The 24,459-nt window shown below is 42.6% G+C and overlaps 1 protein-coding gene across 2 annotated transcripts in view; it reads right to left on the reverse strand.

Moving 5' to 3' along the window:
• TXNDC11 (thioredoxin domain containing 11) overlaps window positions 1-24,459 on the reverse strand; it is a 57,977-nt gene that overhangs the window by 18,682 nt on the left and 14,836 nt on the right. For both annotated transcript variants that reach the window (XM_028117664.2, XM_028117663.2), the window contains exons 5-6: window positions 15,483-15,576; window positions 1,289-1,401 (exon numbers count right to left, since the gene is read on the reverse strand). In XM_028117664.2, the coding sequence (XP_027973465.1) occupies window positions 1,289-1,401; window positions 15,483-15,576 (207 nt within the window). The remainder of the gene's footprint in view (window positions 1-1,288; window positions 1,402-15,482; window positions 15,577-24,459) is intronic.

Below are 24,459 nucleotides of genomic sequence, written 5' to 3' on the forward strand. Positions count from 1 at the left end.
TCCCAGTAGTAGTTCATTTGATAAAAGGAATTCTGCTAAACCAACCAAATGACCTTAAGAACTACAGACCTGATGCAGTAAGCCCAGTGCATTTGCCAGGGCCATTCCCACGGCCCTAGCTTCTCTGTTTCACGTTCCTTCCTCAGTGCCCTCCCCTCTAAATCCATACATGGTGGTTGTAGAGCATGCTACAAAAGGAGGATGAAGGAAGATGACAGACAGCAAAAGCAGAGGAAGTAAGAAGCAGCTCAGAGGCACAGGAAGAGAGCAGGAAGGCGGCAGAGAAACCAGCAAAGCAGTGACTCTCGAAGTGGGACGGCGGGAGTTTGAAAAAATATACTCAAACATCATGTACACATTTCTATTTGGGAAACACAAAAACACATTTGACTTTTGGAGTCCAAACTACAAGAAATACAGCACAACATCTGGGCTGCTAGGGAGCTGCAGAAGCCAGGGTGACTGGCAACCAAGGGGACACCCCGAGAGGGCCTAACGGTCCCCCCACAGGCATGCAACTTGCACGCTGAGTCAAGGGGAGCCCAGGTTCAACGGGCTGGGTACACAGGTTACACAGATACTGGTCTTCACTCAACCTGTAAGTCACACACACTGTCAGTGAAGTTAGAGACAGAAAATACTTAAGAAAAATAAACTCTCAGTGATGGGACTGAAGAAGCAGCAACAAATAGAGCAGAGGTACAGGACTAAGCAGGATACAGGTCAAAAGCTTAGAAATAGCTGAGTTGGGGTTGGTTCACCAAAAGCAAATGAAGTCAGGGAACAAAGACGACAATGGAAAACCAAGGCTCGCTGGGGTGAGAAGCCATCAACTTCTCACTGTGACTTAACAAGAACTTCAAAATCCATTTCATCACCTAAGGAGAAGAGCATGTCACATGAGTACTCCTGATGAATGGAACAAATGAACAGAGAACATCGCCCAATGGAAGCTTAACCTCTGAGAACATGGGCCCAGAGTAACAATTCTCCAATGCAACAATCCTGCAATTTCATCCAAGGAGGAAAACTAAGGAGGCTGTACCAGAGTCAAAGAATATAAACAGAATTTCTAGATGTTACATTTGAGAGCCCTCTAATGCAGGGGCTGGTAAACAGGGATACGGGCTCTAGCATGGGGTTGTAGAACTCTCAATTTGCATATAAAATCATGTACACTTTCCTAGGGAGAGTGCCCACAGATTTTATCCAATTCTCAAAGAAGTCCATGACCTAAACAAGGTTAAGAACCACTGCGCTAATATAAATGTGATTTCAAAATACTTACAAGTGATGTGTTGAAATGTCTATGTAAATACACACTTCCAGAGTGTACTAAGGATACCAGTTTCGCAAGATGTTTATTTGTGATAACCCCAAATCGTACTGTTCCTAGGTAATCTGAAACAGAAAATTTTCCTTTATTAAAGAAAAAGCCTATGCCTTAAAACAACCGCAAACCCAATGATCAAGTCTTGATGCACAAATCCCCAGCGCAAAGCTCTTTCCGGTCACCTAGCTTAGACAAGAAAGGAGGGGCTGGAGAAACCTCCTCATGAAACAGACCTCTTGCCTCCTCCTGATGACCATCCCTCACGGTCACCTGCGATGATGTGACCTCCTCTCCCGTGACCCCGTGCCCGTCACTCATTTGCCCCACCGTAGAGCCCAGACACATGTTCTCTCTGGACACTCCCATGGCTGGCTCCTCGCCATTCAGACCTCAGCTCCAACCCCACCTTCTCCAAGAAGCCTTCCCTGACCACCCCACCTCAGTGCAAATACTCCGAGGATGAAGTCTGTAAGGGCAAACTGGGGCTTCCTCTCCACTCAAGCACTCTACCATTACTCTATTTTTTTATAGCATTTATTAATATCTACATAATCTGGTTGATTTATTTTGATTTTCTTTGGTTCAACTTCCTCTTAACTCCTGTGAAATTAGAAACCTTATTTATTGCCATTACCCTGGCACCTGTAGCAGTGCCTAGGCATCTAAGAGATCAATAGATACTGGTTAAATGAATGAATCTAAAATGTACAAAGAACTCACACAAGTAAATAAGAAAAAGAAAGCAGTTAAAAATGGGCAAACCACAGAAAAAAATGTAAAAGGCTAATAATTACATGAAAATACACTCAACCTCCCTATTTCAGAGGAAAGCAAATTAAAACAAAGTACCCCTCTTTAAACTCAAACTGCCCCAAATCTGAGACACAGGAAATACCAAGTATTGATGACCACTAGAGAAAGGCCACTCTGATATGATGCTGGTGGGACACGGAAAGTGGCAGCCACTGGGAGAACAAGGGGGTGTGCTGCTCACAATGAGATGTGGGCAGAAGCTGCAGCCCCGCGCCCCACTGCTGATCCACACCTGGGCGCTCAGAGCCACACGTAAGGACTGTCACCAAGAAATACTCTGGTAGAGGTTCCAAACAATGGAGTGGGGCTATCTATACGACATGAACATTTTTCTTGACACATGAGTGAAAAAGCAAGCTGAAGAAAGGTAAAGTATACCTTTTTATCGGTTAAAAAAAAAAAAAACACAGGGGCGCCTGGGTGGCTCAGTTGGTTAAGTGACTGCCTTCGGCTCAGGTCATGATCCTGGAGTCCCGGGATCGAGTCCCACATCGGGCTCCCTGCTCAGAGGGGAGTCTGCTTCTCCCTCTGACCCTCTTTCCTCTCGTGCTCTCTGTCTCTCATTCTCTCTCTCTCAAATAAATAAAATCTTTAAAAAAATTAAAAAAAAAAACACAAAATCTCACACCTTCTAAAACAACATAATTTTTTTCCTACAGGAATGTATGTTTTAAAAAAGTATAAAGACTCTGAAAGGATAATAAAAATAGTTTTGTGTGGGGGTAGAGATCAGAGGGGACCTTATCCTTATGTGTAAGCTCTCTTTTCTTTCCCTCAAGGAGTAGATGTAGTATTTGTGTGGCTAAAAATTGACTAAAATATCTAGTATTAAAGGAGAGTGGATAAGATGGTGTAGGAAAAGGTACCCTCTTTCCTAGCCCCCTTCTGCTTTATTGGATGTTAACTAAGATACCAGTTAACTTTAAATGTAACCAAGTTCTATCTAAGTAGCCAAAATGTAAAAATATGAAGGTACTAAAACACACCTGGTTTCCAGCTTCACCCCCCACCTCCAGTCCCACTCTGCAGCAGGGGTGTCGCCTTGCTCTTGGAGGAGTTGCCAAGCGGGAGAAAGTGGGTGTGGCAATCCCTGAGACCACCTTTCATACAAATCTGATGAGTTTAAAATGGCACAAAACCAAAGAAACAGGAAGGGTAAATCAGAAACGACAGAGACTGGGTACGTGTGGGGGGCGGGGGACAAGGATGGGCAAGGAGAGGAAATGGGGTAGGGAGAACAGGGGTGAGTCAGCCTGACCCTCCTCCTCTGGGGACACCTTTTCCTATCGGGACTCTCAGAGCCTAGGCGATATTTCACACCCTTCACATACCCACAAACAAAAGTCACTAAACCAACCAAGATGTAGGGGAGCCCAATGTGGAACACAAGCACTAACAAATAACTATCACGCCACCATGGAGGGGTGGAAGGGTAGGGAGAAAGAACTGAGTAACTGCAACAGTATCTTAGACTGAGTACCATAAAACTAAGGACAATGAGAGCCAGGCTTCTCAGGGTGGGTGGAAAAAGTTACACATTAATAGAGGAAAGCTACACTCTGGTGTTAGATTGGAATCAGAGGGCATTAGTATAAACTTACGGCTTTTCACACACACACACACACAGAACTACAGATGTACGCACACGCGTGGGTGTAAATACATACATGTCCTTGCTCTACCCGCTGAAAGGGCCTACAAGTCATGACACCCGATACCAAAGAGCATACTCAGCACCCCAGTCTTGGTTTCTAATTGCCTTTCTTCCATAAAAGAAACCAGGGCTCCCTGGAGAAGAGGCTGATTCCAGAGCTGGGGCAAGGGAAGCACAAAAGGAGACGGAAACAACTTGTGTCACAATAAAAGACAGAGCACGTTCAAAGGACACAGGAGCCGAACCAAGACACTCCTAAAGGCGAAAGCTGGAGCTCTTTGAGCAAGAAGATCAACAATGACCAGTGTTCCTGAAAAGGGTCAAGGTCACACAAGACATGGGAAGACTAAGGAGTTGTCATCAGCTGGAAGAGACTAAGGAGAAAAAAGAACTAAATGTGATGTGGGATCCCATATTGGATCCTGGAACAGAAAAGAAACATTTCATGAAGACCCTGGCAGAATTTAAGTAAGGCCAGTTAATGATACTGTACCGATGGTAATTTCTTAGTTTTGACCAAAGCACCGTCACAAATGGTTGGTTATATAACATCTTAACACTGGGGGAAGTGAGGTGAAGGAAGAAAACAGAGGAACTCCCAGTCCTGTTTCTGCAACTTTTCTACAAGTATAAAATTAGCTCAAAATCTGAATTTTTAAAAAAAAATGGCATAACATGTAAGTTCAGATGCCAAAGCTGTCAGAAGAAACAGCAGGACGTGAGAGAGGGTTAGAAGGCACCGCTCTCCAGAAGAGGGCTGAATCTTGGTGGACAGCCACGGCTGAAAAGAGTAAAGAGGAGAAGGAAAAGCAGCCACTAAGGAAATGCACTTGACAGTCGGCCAGTGTCACCAACATGACTTATCGGAGCAGAGGAATAAAAAGTGACAGGCTGGGCGCCTGGGTGGCTCAGTTGGTTAAGCGTCTGCCTTCGGCTCAGGTCATGATCCCAGGGTCCTGGGATTGAGCCCCACATCCGGCTCCCTGCTCTGCAGGAAGTCTGCTTCTCCCTCTCCCACTCCCCCTGCTTGTGTTCCCTCTCTCTCTCTGTCAAATAAATAAAAATCTTTAAAAAAAATAAAAAATAAAAATAAATTTGAAATGCTTCCCCCTCCCCCACCAAAATAAGGTCCAACAATGACATACACGATCCTGTTCAATTAATTTATTTTTAAATCTCAATAAACTCTTCTTAGCCAGATAACTGGCCAGTTTCAAGTCTATTAATCATCTAGTGAAAGATGTCACAAAGACCACTTGCAACATGTACCAAGACCAGGAAAGAACATCAGGGTAAAAGCAGTAGTTAAAACCAGTTTCTGTAGGTGGTCAGTCAGGCAACTAAGGAGGTCGAGTTGACCACAGCACGAAGACTGGCTTATTGGCCGCTTGCTACAAAAGGTGCTGAGTCCCTGGCTCTGGGTCCCTCAGATACAAGGCAGCCCACCACAAACACAGCCACCATCTAGGCCCATGGCACCACGTCACTGTTTGTGTGCTCTGAGTAATAAATGATCTTGATTGATCCATTAATCTTGTCTACTTTCAGGGGCGCCTGGGTGGCTCAGACGATTAAGCGTCTGCCTTCGGCTCAGGTCATGATCCCAGGGTCCTGGGATCGAGCCCCGCATCAGGCTACTCGTTCAGCAGGGAGTCTGCTTCTCCCTCTCCCTCTGCCTCTCCCCCTGCTCATGCTCTCTATCTCTCTGTCTTAAATTAATAAAATCTTAAAAAAAAAAAATCTTGTCTACTTTCAGTACTTACACAGGTTTACCCCTTTACCCCAATCTTTGAAGTTGGCGTTGTTCTCTGCCACTAATGGAAAGCTCCACCCCTGCTTCCCACACTCCCCCTGGGCATATAGCTTCTGTCGACCTTCCCGTGCCTTCCAAACACCACTGTCACCATTTACCTCGTGGCAACCACCAAAGACGCATCCAGGATGGAAGAATCTGAAATTCCATCTGGTTTCTACTCAGATGCATCTGGCTCATTGCGATCTTTCTGGTTTACATCAAGACTTTTGTTTCGGGGCTTCTGCATAACATTTTAATACCAGACTATTTTATTTTGCTTAAAACCACGTGCCTGAAATTCAATTTTTAATATGAAAACTTCGGTTTAGTATTGGGGTAAAGCGCACACATACTGAGGGAAAATCTACTACCTCAAGGAGGCAAAATGTTAAAATTCTCAAACAGTCCAGAAAGAGTAACAATAGTTTCCTTTACTAGGAAAGAGAACAGATTTTCAACTGTTTTAAAATTATTAATAGGGGCACCTGAGTGGCTGAGACAGCTGAGTGTCTAACTTTTGATTTCGGTTCAGGTCATGAGATCGAGCCCCGAGCAGGCTCTGCACTCAGCATGGGGTCTGCTTAAGAATCTCTCCCTGGGGCGCCTGGGTGGCTCAGTTGGTTGGGCATCAGCCTTCGGCTCAGGTCATGATCCCAGAGTCCTGGGATTGAGCCCCACATCGGGCTCCCTGCTTAGCAGGGAGCCCGTTTCTCCCTCTCCACCCCACCCCCCTGCTCCTGCTCTCTATCTCTGTCTCAAATAAATAAAACCTTTAAAAAAAAAAAAAACTCTCTCCCTTTCCCCCTGCCCCTCCCCCACTCGCACACTTGTGCACACGCTCTCTTGAGCTCTCTCAAAAAAAACAGTAATAATAATAAATTTGCCTGAAGCAAAGTTACACAACTCACACTCACCAACTAACAGATAACCAGGGACACAAATCTGAAATACTAACTCAGGGATGTGCTTGCAGGAGACTCAGTAGCTCAAGAAAAAAACTGCTTTACCCTTGGACACTTGGATAATGAGGCCTATGTCCAGAGCTGCACAGTCCTATATGTTAGCCACTAGGAACATATGGCTAATGCGCACTTTAAATGTGAGTGAAGGGGGTGCCTGGGTGGCTCAGTCCTTAAGCATCTGCCCTCAGCTCAGGTCATGATCCCAGGGTCCTGGGATTGAGCCCCTCATTGGGCTCCCTGCTTGGCAGGGGAGTCTGCTTCTCCCTCTGCCCCCCCAATAAATAAATAAATAAAATCTTAAAATAAATAAATGTGAGTGAGGGACTAGATTTTTAACTTTATTTCATTTTAACTGATTTAATTTTAAATTAAATTGACCGACTCAACTCAGTCATTGGAAAACTTTTAAGTATGTTTAAAACAACTTGAGTATGTAAACCTCTTTTTCCCACCGTAATTTTTATGTAATCTAAATACAGATTAAGTATTTCCAATGAAATTTCAGCATCTGAATTAAAATGTGCTGTTAAGTGTAAAAGTATAAAAAACTAGTGTAAAAGTTTAAAAGACTTGGTTCAAAAAATATACATATATAATATTTCAACAATTTTTATACTGATTGTATGTTAAAATGGTAATGATTTGGATACAGTGGGTTAAATGTATTATTTTATATACATAAGTTATTTTTACCAATTTCTTCTTAACTTTTAATGTAGCCAACCAGAAAATTTTACAATACCTATGTGGTTCATGTTATATTTCTACTGGACTATGCCTATGCCAGGGTGGTAATTGTGAAAAAAGCAAGATTCATGTAAACTCAGGAAGAAACTTAGGCTGACATAAATCCAACAGCCAGTAAGTCTTAATAATGGTCAATGATCTGGGAAGGACACCTAAGAGAATATTTCTTGCATTTTTTTTTTCCACAAGAACCCCTCCAACAGCAGAGAATGATTATTTTTATTTTTAAAAGTGTGACCTTATCTCTCCTTCAGAAAGGAAAAGGTGGGTCGCTAGACCTTGTATAAACTGCTGAGCCTCTGAAGTTAATTCTCTCTCAGAGGCCTAGAGCTAACAGCACTTGGTGCACTGCAAAGTAAGGCACCCAAGGATCTACTCAAAGAATGGAGAGAGATGCTGGAGCTGAGCAGTGAGGAAATTTTTATATCAGGACTGGCCATGTGCTATCCAGCAGACATCTGTGTGAGCTAATCTCTTAGGGATTGTGGAACAAAATGGAATATCAGGTCAAGTAAAATACTCATGAGGAGAACGGCTAATAAATAAAGCATGATACTTCAAAACTAAATACCACTGGATTAAGTCATGTGGCTTTTCATCAGCATGGCTAAGAAGTCACTGACTCTCTGGGAAAATTTCTTTCACTTCTTTACTCTGGGAAGTAGTGACATTTCCAACAAGCAAACCTGCATCATGGTACCTTCCACCCTGGAAACCAGCCTCATTTTACTCTATACTCTGCTATTTTTATGAACTGCTTTCCCACTCTTCTTTCCAAGGTTTTATACAAGGCAGGAAAAGGGAAACAATAGGAATACATAAAAAGGGTAACACCCCCCCATGTTACTTAGCATTTATATAGTGATTTATATTTATTCTGTGGATGACTTCCCACATTTCCAATAATACATCCATCCAAATGAAAAAAAACCTTTAAAGAAATGTAATAGACTACAGAAATGTTTGTTTCCAACATACAAACTATAGCAATTACTTGCATTTTGTCACTAGAAATTTGACTCGGAGCCTTTGTGTATTTTCAAAATTCTTAATATAAAGCACAAAACAATTATCCAGAAAATTCTCTGGCATTTGGGCACCACAGAGACATGCACATTCTGGTGCCTGCCACAATACTGCTAAATGCTAAGTAAACACAGAACTCCTTCACCGGGACTTTTAATTTCTTATGAGTTAGGGAGGAGAGAAATGTAGTTCCAAATGTTGTTTTAGGGGAACACAAACTGCAAAGCTAAATATACACCGTCACATATACTAACATGACAGTAAACACCCTCACACCATCCGTATTCCACCAAAGCACAATATTAAAATGATCAAGTACTTCTCTTACACGTATTTCTTTTTTTTTTTTTTTAAGATTTTATTTATTTATTTGACAGAAAGAGAGACAGCGAGAGCAGGAACACAAGAAGGGGGAGTGGTAGAGGGAGACACAGGTTTTCCGCTGAGCAGGGAGCCCGATGCGGGGCTCGATCCCAGGACTCTGGGATCATGACCTGAGCTGAAGGCAGACGCTTAATGACTGAGCCACCCCAGGCGCCCCTCTTACACATATTTCAATTAAATTCCTTTTTGTTTTAACACCTTCAGGGAAGGAGAGACTTCACAAAAGAAACCCATCTGCTTACAAATCCCTCCTCCATCCCCATTTAAGGCTGTTCTTACTAGGGTCTAGCACGAGGGTCACGTTCTTTTATTTTTTTCACGTTCTTTTTTTTTCTTGCGAACAACCCTTTACAAATATGAAAGCAATTCTTAGCTCCAAGGTCTACAAAAACAGGCCAAGAGCCAGTGCATTTTCAAACGGAAGTGTCTTTTACAGGTGACCAGGGCACAGCTCCCTCATGTTCCAGACAGGGAACGTGAAGACCATTTGGAAGGGGTCACGAGTAGGCCACGGTTACAAAGGACACCGGCTACTAAAATGACTTATTAAGAGACTCAGTCCAGGCCTATGGGAACTCCTTGTTAGGAAGATACTAATAAAGTTCCGGGGAAAATTAGAAAACAATGCTAGTTGCTAAGTGGGAGCACAGCCAATTCGTGCAGCGGGAGCTCCAGGAAAGGACCGGTGGTATGGAAATCTCCATTTGATGTCCGTAATGTGCTAGACGTTATGCTAGCGAGACAGTATTTATAAATACCCCAAGGACTTCAGCTAGGCCTTGAAAAATTAGGGAGGTGGATATTAACTAGGGAAAGGCATTCTAGTTAAAGCAGTATCATGGGCAAAGGCCAGGAGTCAGGAATCACCATCCTGTGCCCCCTGCCTCATCCCAGGAGAGTACAACAGTAAATGGGAGTAACGTGGTCCTGGGTTCCTAGCCCAGCTCCTCATTTACTGGTATGCAACTGTATTCGTTTGCTACCTCTGCTGTCACAAATTACCACAAATTTAGTAGATTAAAAAGACGTATTTATCTCACAGTTCTGGAGGTCAGAAGTCCAAAACAGGCCTCAAGGGCTATAATCAAGGTGTCAATAGGGCATGATCCCTCTGGCTCTTGGGGAGAATCCATGTCCTTACCATTGCCAGCCTCCACAGGCTGCCTGCACTCCTTGGCTTGTGTCCCCTCCCACCTTCAAAGACAGCAAGGGCTGGACAAGTCCTTCTCAAATTGCGTCACTTTGACACTGTTCTTTGCCTCTTAATTCCAATTTTAAAGGATCCTCCTGATGACATTGGGCCCACTCAAATGATCCAGGATAATCTCCTGTTCTCAGGGTCAGCTGATTAGCAACCCAATTCCACATGCAACCTCAATTCTCCCTTGCCATGCGACCATGTTCATAGGTTCTGGTGATTAGAACAGGGGCATCTCTGGGGAGCCACCATTCTGCCTGCCACAGTGACCTCGAGTCAGTTAACAGTCTCCTCAGAGGCTGTTTCCTTACCAGAGACAGTCACAATGACATATTCACAGTTTCTACTTCAAAGAGTGAAGAATGGATCATCCAGATAAAGGGCTTGACTAACAGAAGGGCTCAGCCTAGTATCAGCTTACCATACTCACCTTTACATAAAGGTGACTCCACTTGGTCAAGTAAACAAGTAAAGACCAGAACTGGGTTTGTCTGCACTGAGTTGTTTCACTGTAAGCTTGTGACTTTATTAGAGAAGGTGATCCCTGAGAGTTTCTTAAGATTTAAATATTTTTGGTTCTTTGTCTGGAGTCTTATCTTAGCTTCAAAAACATCAAACAAGAAAACCAAAAACCTTGGAGAAATAGGATACACACACACACACTCCCTAAAAAGGACAATCTTCCAAAAGTAGAAAATATCACAAAACAGAAAGTAAAGATGGTCCTATTTTTAAAATACATAGGTTCAAGGAATCTAAATATCTATAAATGACTAAATTTGGTTCGGAGCTTCCTGCATACCTTTTGCTTTCCCCAGCCCCTCTCTATCTTCTCTTTAGTTCCTTACACACTTACCTGAAGGCTGACACCTCATTCACCTTACACCTCATTCTCCCGGGAAACCCTCCCCACCCCACCAGTCACTTCCTCTGAGCTATCCGTGATTTGATGTGGATGTCCCGCCTCCACACTCCAACGACCTGTCACAAACCTGTCCCCAGACTCACATTGTAGGCAAGCCTGCCTGCCTGCCTCACTCTCTGGTGGTACTACATGTTGGGGACTAGTTTTTTTCATCTTTCTAGTTGGAGCACATAGTAGATCCTCAAATATTCGTTGAATTAAAAAGTCATGTTTCTGAATCTAACTTATGTGGGGAGGTCTGGCCTTAATTCTTACCTAGCAGCATTTATAAGGCTTAAGAGATAAGCCACAAGGGGAAGAAAAGCATCGCCTGTGAAACATGAGGACATCCTTGCTAAAATGATAGCAACATCACAAAAAAAGTCAGTTTTAGGCACAGGAACAAAAAGTATGGAATTTCTACCTTACTCTAATGTGTATTAATCAGTACCCAGAGGGCCTTAGAACTCAAGGAGACAGGAAAAGATTTCCCTCTATGAGTACAGTGACAATGAATGAGATTATCCGAGAATACCAAGTAATCCTAGAACCTGTTTCATTCACAGAGAACTGTTAAACCCAATGCCTGATCCAAACTCTCAAGAGTTAGATCCAGGAACCCAAGGGAAAAAAAAAAAAAAGCAATCTCAGAATCAACCTTGCCTAAGAAATCAGTCCCTTGTTTTCTCAATACCTTTAAGAATGTGTGTCACTTATAGAATAAGAAAATCCTCCTCTCTGGACTTCTTGATATTACATAAAATTTCACAATCTAACAGAAAAGTGCTCCAAAAAAAGCTTTATTCATGAATAAGGATATGGAGGAGAGCGCTTTGTATGCATCCTGACTCAATTCTACCAGCAAAGCACAGCTCCACTGGACGCCACCTGGTGGAGTAGAGAGACCCTACACTGGAATTAGCAGTTCGTCCTCTAATAAATTCTTCTTTAAAAAATTCATTACAACAGTAGTTCCCAAAGGGTGGTCCTTAGAAAACTAAGGCCACAAGGTTCCCCAGTCAACTAAGTTTAGGAATTCCTAACGGTGGCAGAAAAAAGTAGAAACGACATCCTTAGTTAATGGATTAGTGTATTTTCAAGGTAACATTTAAGTACCATGTGAATTTCAGTTCAGTTCATTAGGATTCCAGTGTCAGGGGGACAGAGAAAAGCCAGTGGAAAGACAGAGAAATAATGCTTCAGGAAGGGGCCATCGCAGTCCTGTCGTGAGCAATGCCTACACTCTGGTCTAAGGAACCCAAAAGGCCAGGCACGAGGAGAAGTGGTGGTGGTGGGAAGAGATCCAAAGTGACTTAATATCTCATTGCTTCAATCACTCTCACTTGAGCAATTTCAAGGTTAAGTGCCCTTTATTATAGTCATTCATTCAACCTTTTAACTACAACACTGAAATCAAGAAAAAGAACCACACATTAAACTACATGAAAATACAGAACTGCTGGGCACGTGGGCAGCTCAGGTCATGATCCTGGAGTCCCAGGACCAAGTCCCACGTCGGACTCCCGGTTCAGCGGGGAGTCTGCTTCTCCCTCTGACCCTCCCCGCTCTCATGCACTCTAATAATTAAAAATCTTAAAAAAAAAAAAAAAGACAGACAACACAGAACTGCTATATAAACAATGGTGACAGTAACAGCTAGGAAAATAATGGACAGAAATATGACAAAGCAGCACCGCCCACACCACCTAACAGGCAGGCCTCCACCACAGACAGATCAGCACCAAGACTGCAATCAAGCAGAGAAGGACCCAGATAACTGAGATGAAAGGAAACAGTTAAAACAAACAAAAAGAGAAAGCAATCAGTATTAAGTGCTCAGGCGGAAAGCCAATTTTCCCTAATTCCATTATGATAATGTGTAAAAGTATCAAATGTTACAGAAACGGTCTTAAGAGAGGGAGCAAAGTACCACGGAAGCAGATCTTACAACTAAACGCACGCATTCTTGAGGCAGGCATGTACACTCTGGTAGCACACTCTCCACACTAGACACGAGGCTTCACATCCGGTACATTCTCAAAATACCTATCCACTGATGCCAGCCAGCTACCTGAAGACAAATGTCAGAGAGTGTCCTGGCTATTTCCAAGACAATTAAAAAAGAATAAAGGCAATGGAAAGATATGTGCATTTTGTAAACACTTGTGGCATGTTAAACCAGGACATCTGCTTTCTACCACAAGACTAAACACTTCTCTAGTTAAGCTCTCCATAACCAATTGTTAAGTGAGGCAAATGTATCTTAGGCCTCAATTTGTTGTACACAATCTAAATACAACCTTGACCTATAATTTACATTTCAAACTATAACATTAAAAAAAAAGTGTGCACACCTTTCTCTTACTGAACAGCTACTATTAATAAGTAAAATACTGTCTGACTTGTGGGTATGAGAAAGAAAAGCGGAGGAAAAAACCAGATGCTCAAAGCAAGGTTTTAGTGCACACATTATGGAAAGTTGTCATTCCAAACTTGCCTTTTTCTTCTAAAAATGGTTCCTTAAACCCACAAAAATGAAGTGAAAAATGATGAATCAAAATGAATCTCGGCTCCTGCAAAGTTCATATGCAAAGGATTTTACCAGACCCCCCTAGAGTCACAAGCTAGGGAAGAAATGTAGTCAAGGTAATCAGAGACTAGATTTATTCTGAGAAGAAACTGCCTGTGATCATTTGTCAATATCAGGGATTCGACCAAAGAGGTTTACTTTGTTCCTTCAAATAGTTTTTACTCATTTATCACCTTCCTTTGCTTAAAAAAAAAAAGAAAAAACGGGGGTAAAAGATTACCATATCTTGTACTTGCAAAGGTTCTTCCAAAAAAGAATATTTTGGAAACCTCTGAATGAAAAAGTAATTTAAGATGAATCATTAGCACACAATATAAGCTAACCAGATAATAAAACATCCTTCCACCATCTTGAAATGTCCTCTTCAACTCAAAAACTTGAATGCTACCATCATGTCGATGAGTAAGTGAGTGCAGATTGGCCTTTCATGTTCAGTTTTCACTTGAGATCTCTGAGGCTTTCATTTTCTTTTTTTAGATTTTATTTATTCATTTGAGACAGAGAACGAGCATGAGCGGTGAGGGGAAGCAGAGGGAGAAGCAGACTCCACACTGAGCAGGGGAGTCTGACACGGGTCTCGATCCCAGGACCTACAGATCACAACCCCAGCCAAAGGCAGACGCTTAACGACTGAGCCACCCCAGGCGCCCCGGGGCTTTCATTTTCTAAGAACATTTTTGAGTACCGGCTTCTTAAGCTTTTTTATGTAGGCAGTATGCTGCTTTCAAAATTCAAACTTACACTAAGTCTTCTTAGTCACCTGAATCTGGGCAGCTCAGAGTCTTTCAAGTGGACAGACACATACTTATGTGACAGCATGATTTCCTCTCTCAATGTCCCCAAGGTGAAAAACACGAATGCAGTAGTTCTCTATGCATACAACCCTAAGACAGTGTCTATCTTAAAACAGCCAGTCATATGACTGTTTGATGTATTTCTAGTATACTATTCTAATCCTCCTCCCCTCAAAATATGGAAGCAATCTAATACCCAGTAACAGAAGGACAGTTACATATTTTTGGTTGATCTACTGGGGGAAAGATGACACAGCCATCAATCTGATCGCTCACTTGGCAAATAGTGACTGAACCCCTGCTATGTGCCAGATGCTGGAGGAAGAGCACTTACTGAAGACACACGGGCCCCACCCTCAGAAATCGCACAGTCTGAGGAAGACAGCCGTTAAACAAATCTCATAACTTCATACATAAATACAAACTATATTAAGTGGTATGAATGAGAAGCAATAGGATACCCAACTGAGATCAGGGGAAACTGTAGTAGTGGTATTTGACTGGATCCTGAAGGATGAATTGGGGTCTGATAGGTAGAGATCCGGGCCCTAGAGGCTGGGGAGAACGGACCCTAATGTGAGGAAGAAGGGGCAAGAGTGGGTACCAGCTGAGGGTCCACTGGTCTAGTCCAGGGGCGGGGGAATGGGCCTGGACCAGCACGGTAACAGAAGACACAGACAAGTGAGATGAAAGTGTATCCAACAGAAAACTGACAGGAGGTCATGACTGCTACAGAGAAGAACATGGAGCAACATGAAAAGATGGGCAGGACACAATGTTTCATTTAAAAAGTAGGGACCTCAAATAATACATGATTCAGCTGAGTATAAACAAATAAAACAAAATTTTATATATATGTATATGCTTGCTTATGCTGTGATGTGACATGACTTTTATACTTGTAAAAATACTTCCCAAAGGAAATGTATTCCCAAATTATGGTATATCCAACTGGTAATATAACCACTAAAACTCTGACCAAAACTTGTAACTATACATTCAAAAAGGTTACGGTATAAATTTTCAACTGCAAAATATATAATTGCAGACACGGTATGATCAAGCCACAGTTTAAAAAGCTAAACATCTTAGAGACTAGACTGTATTTGAAATGGCATAGTATTTTGTTTGCCAATAGAACACAAAACAGTGTATTTTATATAAATACAGAGAAAAGGAATCGGGAAAATTAAAATATATAATCATAAGGGTAACATACGTAAAAGCAGATCCCAATACATACACATTTGTTGCAAGTACCAATGTCTGGAATCATTTTTACCTTTCTTTAGTGAGTGCAGCGCTGAAGTGAAGAAGGTCAGATAACCAGGAGGCTGGGGCGAGCCATTGAACTCAAAGTAGCCGAGGACTCCAGGCTGCAGGAACAAGAGCAGAATGAGGTGACTGAAGGACCCGGAGGCCACTGCGTCACAGGAATATTTTATATCTGGACATGTCATCATTATCTGTCAAATGCAATTTGTTGTGTTTCATTTTTTAAGAAGGCTAACCACGTGAACAAAGTTGCGGAACAGGACTGAGCTTTCCCTCCATCTAGACAACCAACAGGGTAAGGGATGGAGACGCAGAGCGTTCACAGGGGCATTCAGAGCTGAAACTTCCTTCCCTCTCCCTAAGTGGGTCTCTCCACCCTCTGCTTACAGTTCTTCGGCAGACGCTTAACCATCTGAGCCACCCAGGCGCCCTGCTTACAGTTCTTCTGCCCTGCTTAGAGTTCTTCTAGGTCCCTGGCTAGAAACCTCACTATCAAGTTCAGGTACTCATGCCTTTCGTTTAGTGTCTCCAGGCAAACTAAATCAATGATTTCTTTATAACCTCTCTCAGATTTCTTCCTCAATCGCTTCCTCTCATTTACTCTAAACATGCCTTCACACTTAGGGAAATCAGGTTAAATGAGACTGGCTCAGCTAGTGTTCAAGGTCATCCTTCCAGGGGCTCTTTGCCCCCACACCCAGACCCCACCTTATACAATGACAACCCTCCTCTCTGGTCAGGTCAGTCTGTGGAAGGCCCATCTCTTACCCTCTCGCTCCTCCACTCCCACAAGTTTCTTTCCCCCTGCTCAATCCATTTATCTAAGCTTTAGCACAGAACACCCCTGCATTCTGCCAAACCAATTAATTGTCCCCTACCAGACCGATCCTGCCTTCCACGTCAGGGTAATTGCTTCCTTCTCTTGAAGGCCCTGTGGCACAAATTCTGTCTGGTGGCATCCTGTGATAATCGTATCTGCCCTAAAAGCCAAACTGTGAGATCCCTGGAGAAAGAGTGCCGGGCCTGGAGTCTGACACTGAATGGTCTTGGGTGGACCCTTCAATGGAAAGCCTCAGCCTCCTTCTCTGACAAATGCGGACAATTCATCACAAGGTTACTGAGAAGAATGAGCTTGATAAAGCACTAGGCAAATGTAAAGACCCCTTTCTGGCCCTAAAGCACATGCTTAATAAGTAAATGGAGCTGATCTGATCACTGGGACAAAATCAGATCCCAAAGGTAAAGTAGAAATGTAATCTGTTGGTAAAATTTTCCATCAGTACACTGTAAAAAAAAAAGAGGAAATTTCTGATCTGTAGTGGAACACACACCCTTTCAAATCTAAAACACTTGCTTATTTTAAGATTCAATTTTAAATAAATCAACTGGTTTTTAGAAACTGAGAGTCAGAATGTTTAATCCTAATATCTAAAAAAAAGAAAACAGCACATAAATTTATTTCTCAAACAACTGAGGAAATCAGAAAACAACATTTTCTTCTGCTAAATTCCTTCAACATGTTTTTAACAAGCCAACCCAGGACTGACTTCAAGTAGAATTACAGTGTTTGGGTTTTTACGGTTTCAAACAAGGCTATGACAGTGTAATAAGCTCTTCTACCGAAAACAAAGAAAGACAACATCTTTAGAAATTCTAGTCACTTTGTTAATATTGGGCACAAAAGACAACAAAAATGGAAACTAACAGAAAGACAACAGACTCACTTAAGTTTCTTTAAATTCTGACCAATCTTCCAAACCAAAATCAAATGGAATAAATTCATCCTACATATGCACATGGGTACACACAGTAGTGAAGTAAGGAAAATGCGAATTCTGAGTCTTCACAGAAAACCCAAACTCAACCTTTCAAAACGAGTAACGGGGTGGACGCCTCTATAAGGGAAGAGTTTCTTCTTGTTGACAGCCTCACCGCTGCAGTTTTCCAAGGGCCTTTGTAGTTTGGAGGAAGGAGCCTCATCTTCAAAAGAACCAGCACTGCAATTTTCAAGCACTTTGACCAAAGCAATCCCATAAACAATACAAAGCAAACAATCCCATCTGCAAAATTATTTTCACTTCTCATTGCCAAAGAAATGAAAACCATAAGACTCAACAACTACAGGGGATGATACAAAGCTACAGAAATTGGTAAAAACTAGCCATTCAGAACACAAGGAACAGGCAAAGTCTATTTCAAGTGTTATTTTTCAAATATGCACAATACCATTAACAGTCTATATTGAATTTTGAAAACTGGCATGTTTGAGAATGAACCTTAAATATTTCAAACAAAAAAGTGCATCTTCACACACAAGGACCTTCCTAGGTACAGGCCCATAGTTTGCTCAGCAGCAAATAAACCCAGGGGCCACTCTCAGGCAGACGACTCTGTCTGGGCCCCGCACACCTGTGAGGCTCTTTCAGATGAGACGGCCGAGCACATAGACCGGCCTGACGCTGGGCTGAAGTTGGGGAGCAAGCCCTGCCGGTCCATAGGCTGTCCCTGCTCACTCGGATGCTTACCAACGTGTGAAGGTCTTCCACCCCCAGGGTCCTACTGGTCCACTCCTGGATGCTTAACTGGCCTCCAGGTGAGCAGACACAGGAGTTCAAGTGCCCGTGCTCTTCCTTCACGCGTGTAACTGGTCAGGTTTAAATGGGACCCATGACAGTAGGAAGATACCTCTGTGACCTCCTCTCCTACCACTGTGCCCTCTGCTCTAGCTCCACCAGTCTTAGTCCTTCCTTCGGACCTCTGACTTACTGTTCCCTCCTCCTGCAGCACTCCCTCCATCTTTCCTCAGGGCTGCCTCACACACAGGCTTCAGTGGAAGTTTCTGCGGCGACATCCTTTCCTCAGAGGAAAGGCTTCCCTGTCTTCTAAAGCAGTTATACCATTCCTCCCTGCCCTTGTGTCTACCACATCACCCTCCTTCATTTTCCTTTGGGCACTTACCTGAAACAACCTTGTACATTAGTCAGAGCCGCCCTAACAAATTACCTCAAACTCGGTGGCCTCAAACAACACATTTATTCTCACAGTTCTAGAGGCTAGCAGTGCGAAATCAGGAGGGCAGCAGGACCGTGCTCTCTCTGGAGGCTCTGAGGAAGAATCCTTCCTTGCCTCTTGCCCAGCTTTTGGTAGCTCCAGACATTCCCTGGCTTGTGGCTGCATCACTCCCGTGTCTGCCTGTGGCTTCACATGGCCTTCTCGCCCATGTCTCTGTGTCCTCTCCTCTTCGTATACAGACACCAGTTATTGGGTTTAGGACCCACTCTAAGTCCAGGATGCTTTCATCTCGAGATCCTTAACTAACGACACCTGTAAAGACCCTATTTCCCAATAAGGCCAATGCTGAGGTTCGGGGCAGACAGGAATTTTGGGAGGACACTACTCAACTCCCTGCACCTTGTCTGTGTTCCTGTTTGTTGTTTATCTCCAGAGGGTCTCTGTTGTTCATCACTACATATCCACTTCAGACAGTACCTGGCACCGAGCAGGCACAAAATAAACATTTGTTAACGAGTGAAAGAATGGAGACAAAAAGATGAGACAAAGCTCCTCCTATAATTTAGCAAGACTAAAACATGATGAGTACCAGATTACAACTTGACCCAGTTTGCGTGCTTTTAATTCCATTCCATGGCGTACAGTATACTCAGCACCTGCTACCATGAGGAGGTTGGAAAGAGGCTATTTATAGGAGGCCAGCAAATCCTCGTCAGCATAAAATATTTCTTTGCTAAGTGAACACCATTTGCAGTGAGGCATACATTTTGGCAGACGGTGCGCACACCCTCTAGTGGCCGTAAGAATAGTAACCTCAGTGTTTCTACTCAATGGCACTGAAGTATTTCTTACTAATGTTAACTCACACCTAGAAAATTCAAAACTGTTTCATTCACAGTGCTATCAAACTAGGAGTTGACAGAGGTGGTATCTATTTATTTGCTCAACTGCAGAGCAGACTTTTACTAACAAACAACAGGATAACAGCAGGTGCCAGGCATTCTACTAGGTTTTTCTCCAAAAGGCTCAGGTTTTCTATCACCGGGCAATTTTCCTGACACCCTGCTTTCCCCTCCAAAAGAGTCCCAAGATTTTTTTCCCATCCCACTTAAATTTAAAACAATGTGGTGTGACAAACCTGCTAAGAATAAATTAATGGATGTATGCTAAATCACTGATCCTAAGTGGATAAATCACACAAAACTCATGAAAAGAATCAAAAACTATTTTGGCTGCAAATACAAGATAAGCATTCTAAATAATACTGTTCGCTTTTGGTAGGTAGGTTACAAGGCACAAATCAGATGATTCTGTCAAGTGCTTTCAAAAATAAGAAAGCATTATTGATGTAGAAGCTACTGATACCTAAGTCAAATGATACCTAAAAAATACTAAAATTAGAAGAGCCATAGAACTCCTGACTTTGTAAGTGACATTACCATTACCAAACGCTATTCCCTGCCCACTCAACTCGACATTCACCAAAATAAAAATGCCCTGGCATATGTCTGTCTATGTTGTCCACAAGTGATAAACGACACTTTCCTGTCTGTATCTTAAATAGGCAGGAAGAACCCTCAAGGAAGAGGGGGATTCTACAGCTGGAGGGAATGAAGAAAGTAGAATTTTTTTTTTAAGATTTTTTTTTTTTTTGAGAGAGAGAGAATGAGAGACAAGAGAGCATGAGAGGGGGGAGAAGCAGACTCCCCGCTGAGCAGGGAGCCCGATGCAAGACTCGATCCCGGGACTCCAGGATCATGACCTGGGCCGAAGGCAGTCGCTTAACCAACTGAGCCACCCAGGCGCCCGAAAGTAGAATTTCTTAACATGGTTTGCAACAAGAGGACTTCAAGCTCTTCTTCTCCCTCTGCAGTATCCGCTGGCAAGTTTACTTCAGTTTTTAGTGGCATTCATTATTTATAAGGCAGGTATGATTTCATTTATTTACTTATTTACTTATTTATTTATTTTTAAGAAAGCTCTACACCCAACATGGGGCTCAAACTTACAACCCCCGAGATCAAGAGTCCACGCTCTACCAACTGGGCTAACCAGGTGCTCCAAGGCAGGTATGATTTTAGTGCACGTCTGAGAAGAAAAATCTAGATGTTACCCTGCCTCAATACTGTGACTATCCTACATAGAACACCCACTCAGTAACACGAAATAGTGAAACCCTGCTGCCTTACCAGCAGGTCAACACCCATGGCCCCATCCTCAATCACTATTTACTCTTAAAAACCATTCCTAAAAAGGAAGGGGGAAAAGTTACAAATTAAGAAGCCAACACCTTCAAAATTTTTCTATCCTGAAAGAGAAAGCCTGAAAAATGACAGAAAATAGTTAAATACTCAAAGTTTTAACTTCTAGATCCATAGTGAAGTTTCAACTCTCAGACCTTAAACATTTCTTTGGACACAAGCAAAAATTTGGGGAGCCAGAAGCCCTGGGCTATAGGCCAGTCTCCACTGAGGGTTAAATTATACCCCTTGCGCCCCCCACCTTCCGAATCTGTTCCGAAGGACCTACCATTTCTATCTCATATGGCTATGAGGAAGATAAGAAGCAAAAGCACGTGAAAACTGGAGGGCACTTCACCAGAGCATAGCTTACACATTCTTTGTTGGCTAATAACAAAGTATTTTGGAACTTACAGAAACATGTATTTATAATATTCACCCTGCAATGTCTTTCTGTGATGTTCAATAAATCAAAGGCAAAATTATTTTCCTAAAAATTGCATCCGGGCTTGGTGTCATATTCTACTCAGTGCATCCGGGCTCAGTGACATTGCTAATGTCAGGACTAAAACCTAGAAAACTAGAGGTAATGACGAGCAAACCGATTTGGGCAGGTTTGAGATATCAAGTCAAATACAATGTTTTCCACTGGTTAAAAACTTTTACTGTTTTCGGTAATTCAGTATCAAATCAACTGAAAGAGGCTTTTGGAAGGACTCATCTGAAGGACTTACAAAAATTCCAACCAAGGTAAAACTAGAGCACTTCTCTTTGTGACAGCAACATAAGCATATACATATATGGTCAGGATACACATAATAAAGTAAAAGTTTATGTTAAAGGTTATTACTTCCAGAATATCATCACTTCCCAAGTAATAAACACTAACAGCACAATTTTATGATGGTCCAAACTGCTCACAAATATCTCGATTAGAGACAAATGAATTTACAATTAATCAGTATGGTTTTCTTAATGAGGGGACAACTATCAAATGCACTCCTTCAAGATGCCACAAACACACCTAGAGACATAAGCAAAAAGCACTGCCATTCTAACAAACCTCAGAAGTGCCACAAAAACATTAAAGCATTACTTTATCCCAATTCTGGTATACTTAAATTTAAATACACTTAATATTGAAATCCCTTTACAAAACATAAAAATTATGAGATAAGGCTCTTGATCAAAAGATGTACCTTTCATAGTAAGATTTTTTTAAATTAGCAAGACCTTTAACATATTAGGAAGCATATTTTGTGGGGAGGGGCAGTAACAACTTGAGTATAAGGCTGAACATCACGGACAGCTCTACTGATTACAATACAACTCATCCTGTCTCTAGTCCCCCCCAGATAACGCTCCAGGATTTTCCAGTAAGGCACTGCTTGATTTCCATATTCTCTCTGCCACTGTGATACAAGATAAGCTTGCAACAATTACATTGTGGCATTCTGTGTGCTACCTGAAAAAAAAAAAAAAAAAAAGATCTGTTTGTTCTAATACCTGTGAAGCATCCTAAGGCCTTATTCGGGAAAACAGTAATTTACAAGAGACATTCTCAACTGAGGCGATTTTGTCCCCCTAGGGGACATCTGGCAATGCCTGGCTATTTTTGGTTGTCACAGCTAAGGGGGGGGGGGGGAGGAAGTGCTACAGGTATCCAGTAGGTAGAGGCCAAGACTGCTGCTAAACATTCTGCAAAGTGTGGGACAGTCCCCACCCTCACAGAACTACCTGACTCCAAATGTCAGTAATGCCGAGGTTGGGAAACCTTAATTCAGAGGAATGTCCAGAAGCATATTGTGCTCTATAGCGGGGCCTCCAAAAATGCCTTTACCTTTCCTCTTTATTCAACTCTTGAAGCCATGGCAGTGGTTTCATTTCTGGATCTAACATTTTGCCGTTACGTTATCTTACAAAGAGTGTGCACGAAACCGAGACCATCTAGGCAGTGTTGGTATGTTTCACAAGATAAATGGTTTCACAAGTGCCATGCTGGGCTGGCCTCCCAAGTTCTTTCACCATTAATCAAATATTGTCTCTTGCCAACCAGGCAATTTCACCTCAGTGAGAAGCAGCCCAGTGAAAGATGATACTAACATGATAAAAGCTATCTACCCCTTGGGAGGAAGCATTCTATAGGCTGACAGGCCATACAGGGTCCCATCTTGGCAGCACCTTCTTGGTCCTGTTTTAAAGGCAGTCTAAACATTGCTGTACATCACTCTAACTCAGCGGGCTGCTGAAATGAGTGATGTCACCAGCACATCAGTGAGTCTGATGTGAACTCAGCATCAAACTTGGAGCATCATCTCTGAAAGCACTGCTAACACACAGATTCAGAGAATGCAGAGGCTAAAGGTAAAGAACCAGCCTTGCTGCTCAGTCATAAAGGGGAACTCGCCTCTCTCCTGCAGGTCCAACCACAGAGACACTATAGAGGCCATAAACAAAACAAGATCAGAAAGAGCTCTGATACAGACGTTCAAGAGCCATGTCTCAAAAAAAACTTCCCCAACCAATAACTGACGAACCTTCTTCTGCCTCCCTCTCTCAGCCTCTAAACTTCACCAAAGCCAAAACAGTCAGAAGGGATTATGTGAGCCAATTCCCTACCTTCAGAGATGAGAAATCTGTGTAAAACTCAGAAGTCAGAGACTTGCTAATGTCAGGACTAAAACCTAGACCTCTAGAGTCCTAGCTGAGTCCTACTCCTTATCACATGACCCCTGCTAAGAACTGGCTCCAAACTCTCTGGATACAAATCTCCAAAGGAGCTGAAAATAATAATGAAGTTGCCTCTCGGTGCTCCTATTATAAGGCTAAATGATCTCAATGTTTTCCATACTTTTCTTTGAAAGGGTAAACACATAATATATACTATTTATTGATGTGCCATTGCTCGTCTGCCATTTTTCCCTTTATTTTTTTAGGAGAAACTCAGTGAAAATGTAAAGAAAAAAACAGAGGGTTTCAAGCAAAACTAGGCACAGTGTTCCACAGAAGTCCCTAAAGAGCCTACCTGAAGGAAGGCCTCTTTGCCCCTGCAGGTCATTTTTTATCATCTTGATTACAAAACAAACAAAAGATTTCTTATATAAGTAGGAATTCCAGCAAACATTACACACGTGTTGAGTTCTCTCAATAGTGCTAAATATCCAGGATTTTCCCATGATGCCATTTCCATGGATAAGTTTTCATTTATTGGGACTACATCCTGCAGGCATTTTCATGTCTTATTTAATCCCTGTTTATAGATGAAGGCATGGAGGCTTAAAGAGGTTAAGAAGCCCATAGGCCACAGAGCTAACAAGTGATGGAGCTCAGTGTCTAAGTCCCGATTCTTCACCATTCTGCCATATCGCCTCCATGACCGTCATCTACTGCAAATCTACATGAAAACCCACTTATCACACAACAATTGCAGCTAAGAGTGAAATGCCCTGTTCCAGTCCCCTGATGCCTGGCAGGTGAGTGACCTGCCCCATGTCACAGAACCAGTTAGTGCTGCCAACGGGACCAGGCCCAGGCACCCAGGGTGGCTCCCAGCTGCCAGCCTGCCCTGGCAGAACGAGAGACAAGCCTGTGAGGGGCACAGAGAGCCACCCCGTAGCCACATAAGAGTGAGGACACATTCACTCTAATGCACACCAGAGAACTTACACGCAGAATAACTAGGTATTAACACTGCTGCTTAGAGAACCTACTCAGAGTTAACATATAAACAGT

Source organism: Eumetopias jubatus, unplaced genomic scaffold (genome assembly GCF_037043125.1).
Source record: "Eumetopias jubatus isolate StellerSeaLion01/CBP00866 unplaced genomic scaffold, mEumJub1_p1.0 scaffold_12, whole genome shotgun sequence".
Lineage (NCBI taxonomy): Eukaryota > Metazoa > Chordata > Mammalia > Carnivora > Otariidae > Eumetopias > Eumetopias jubatus.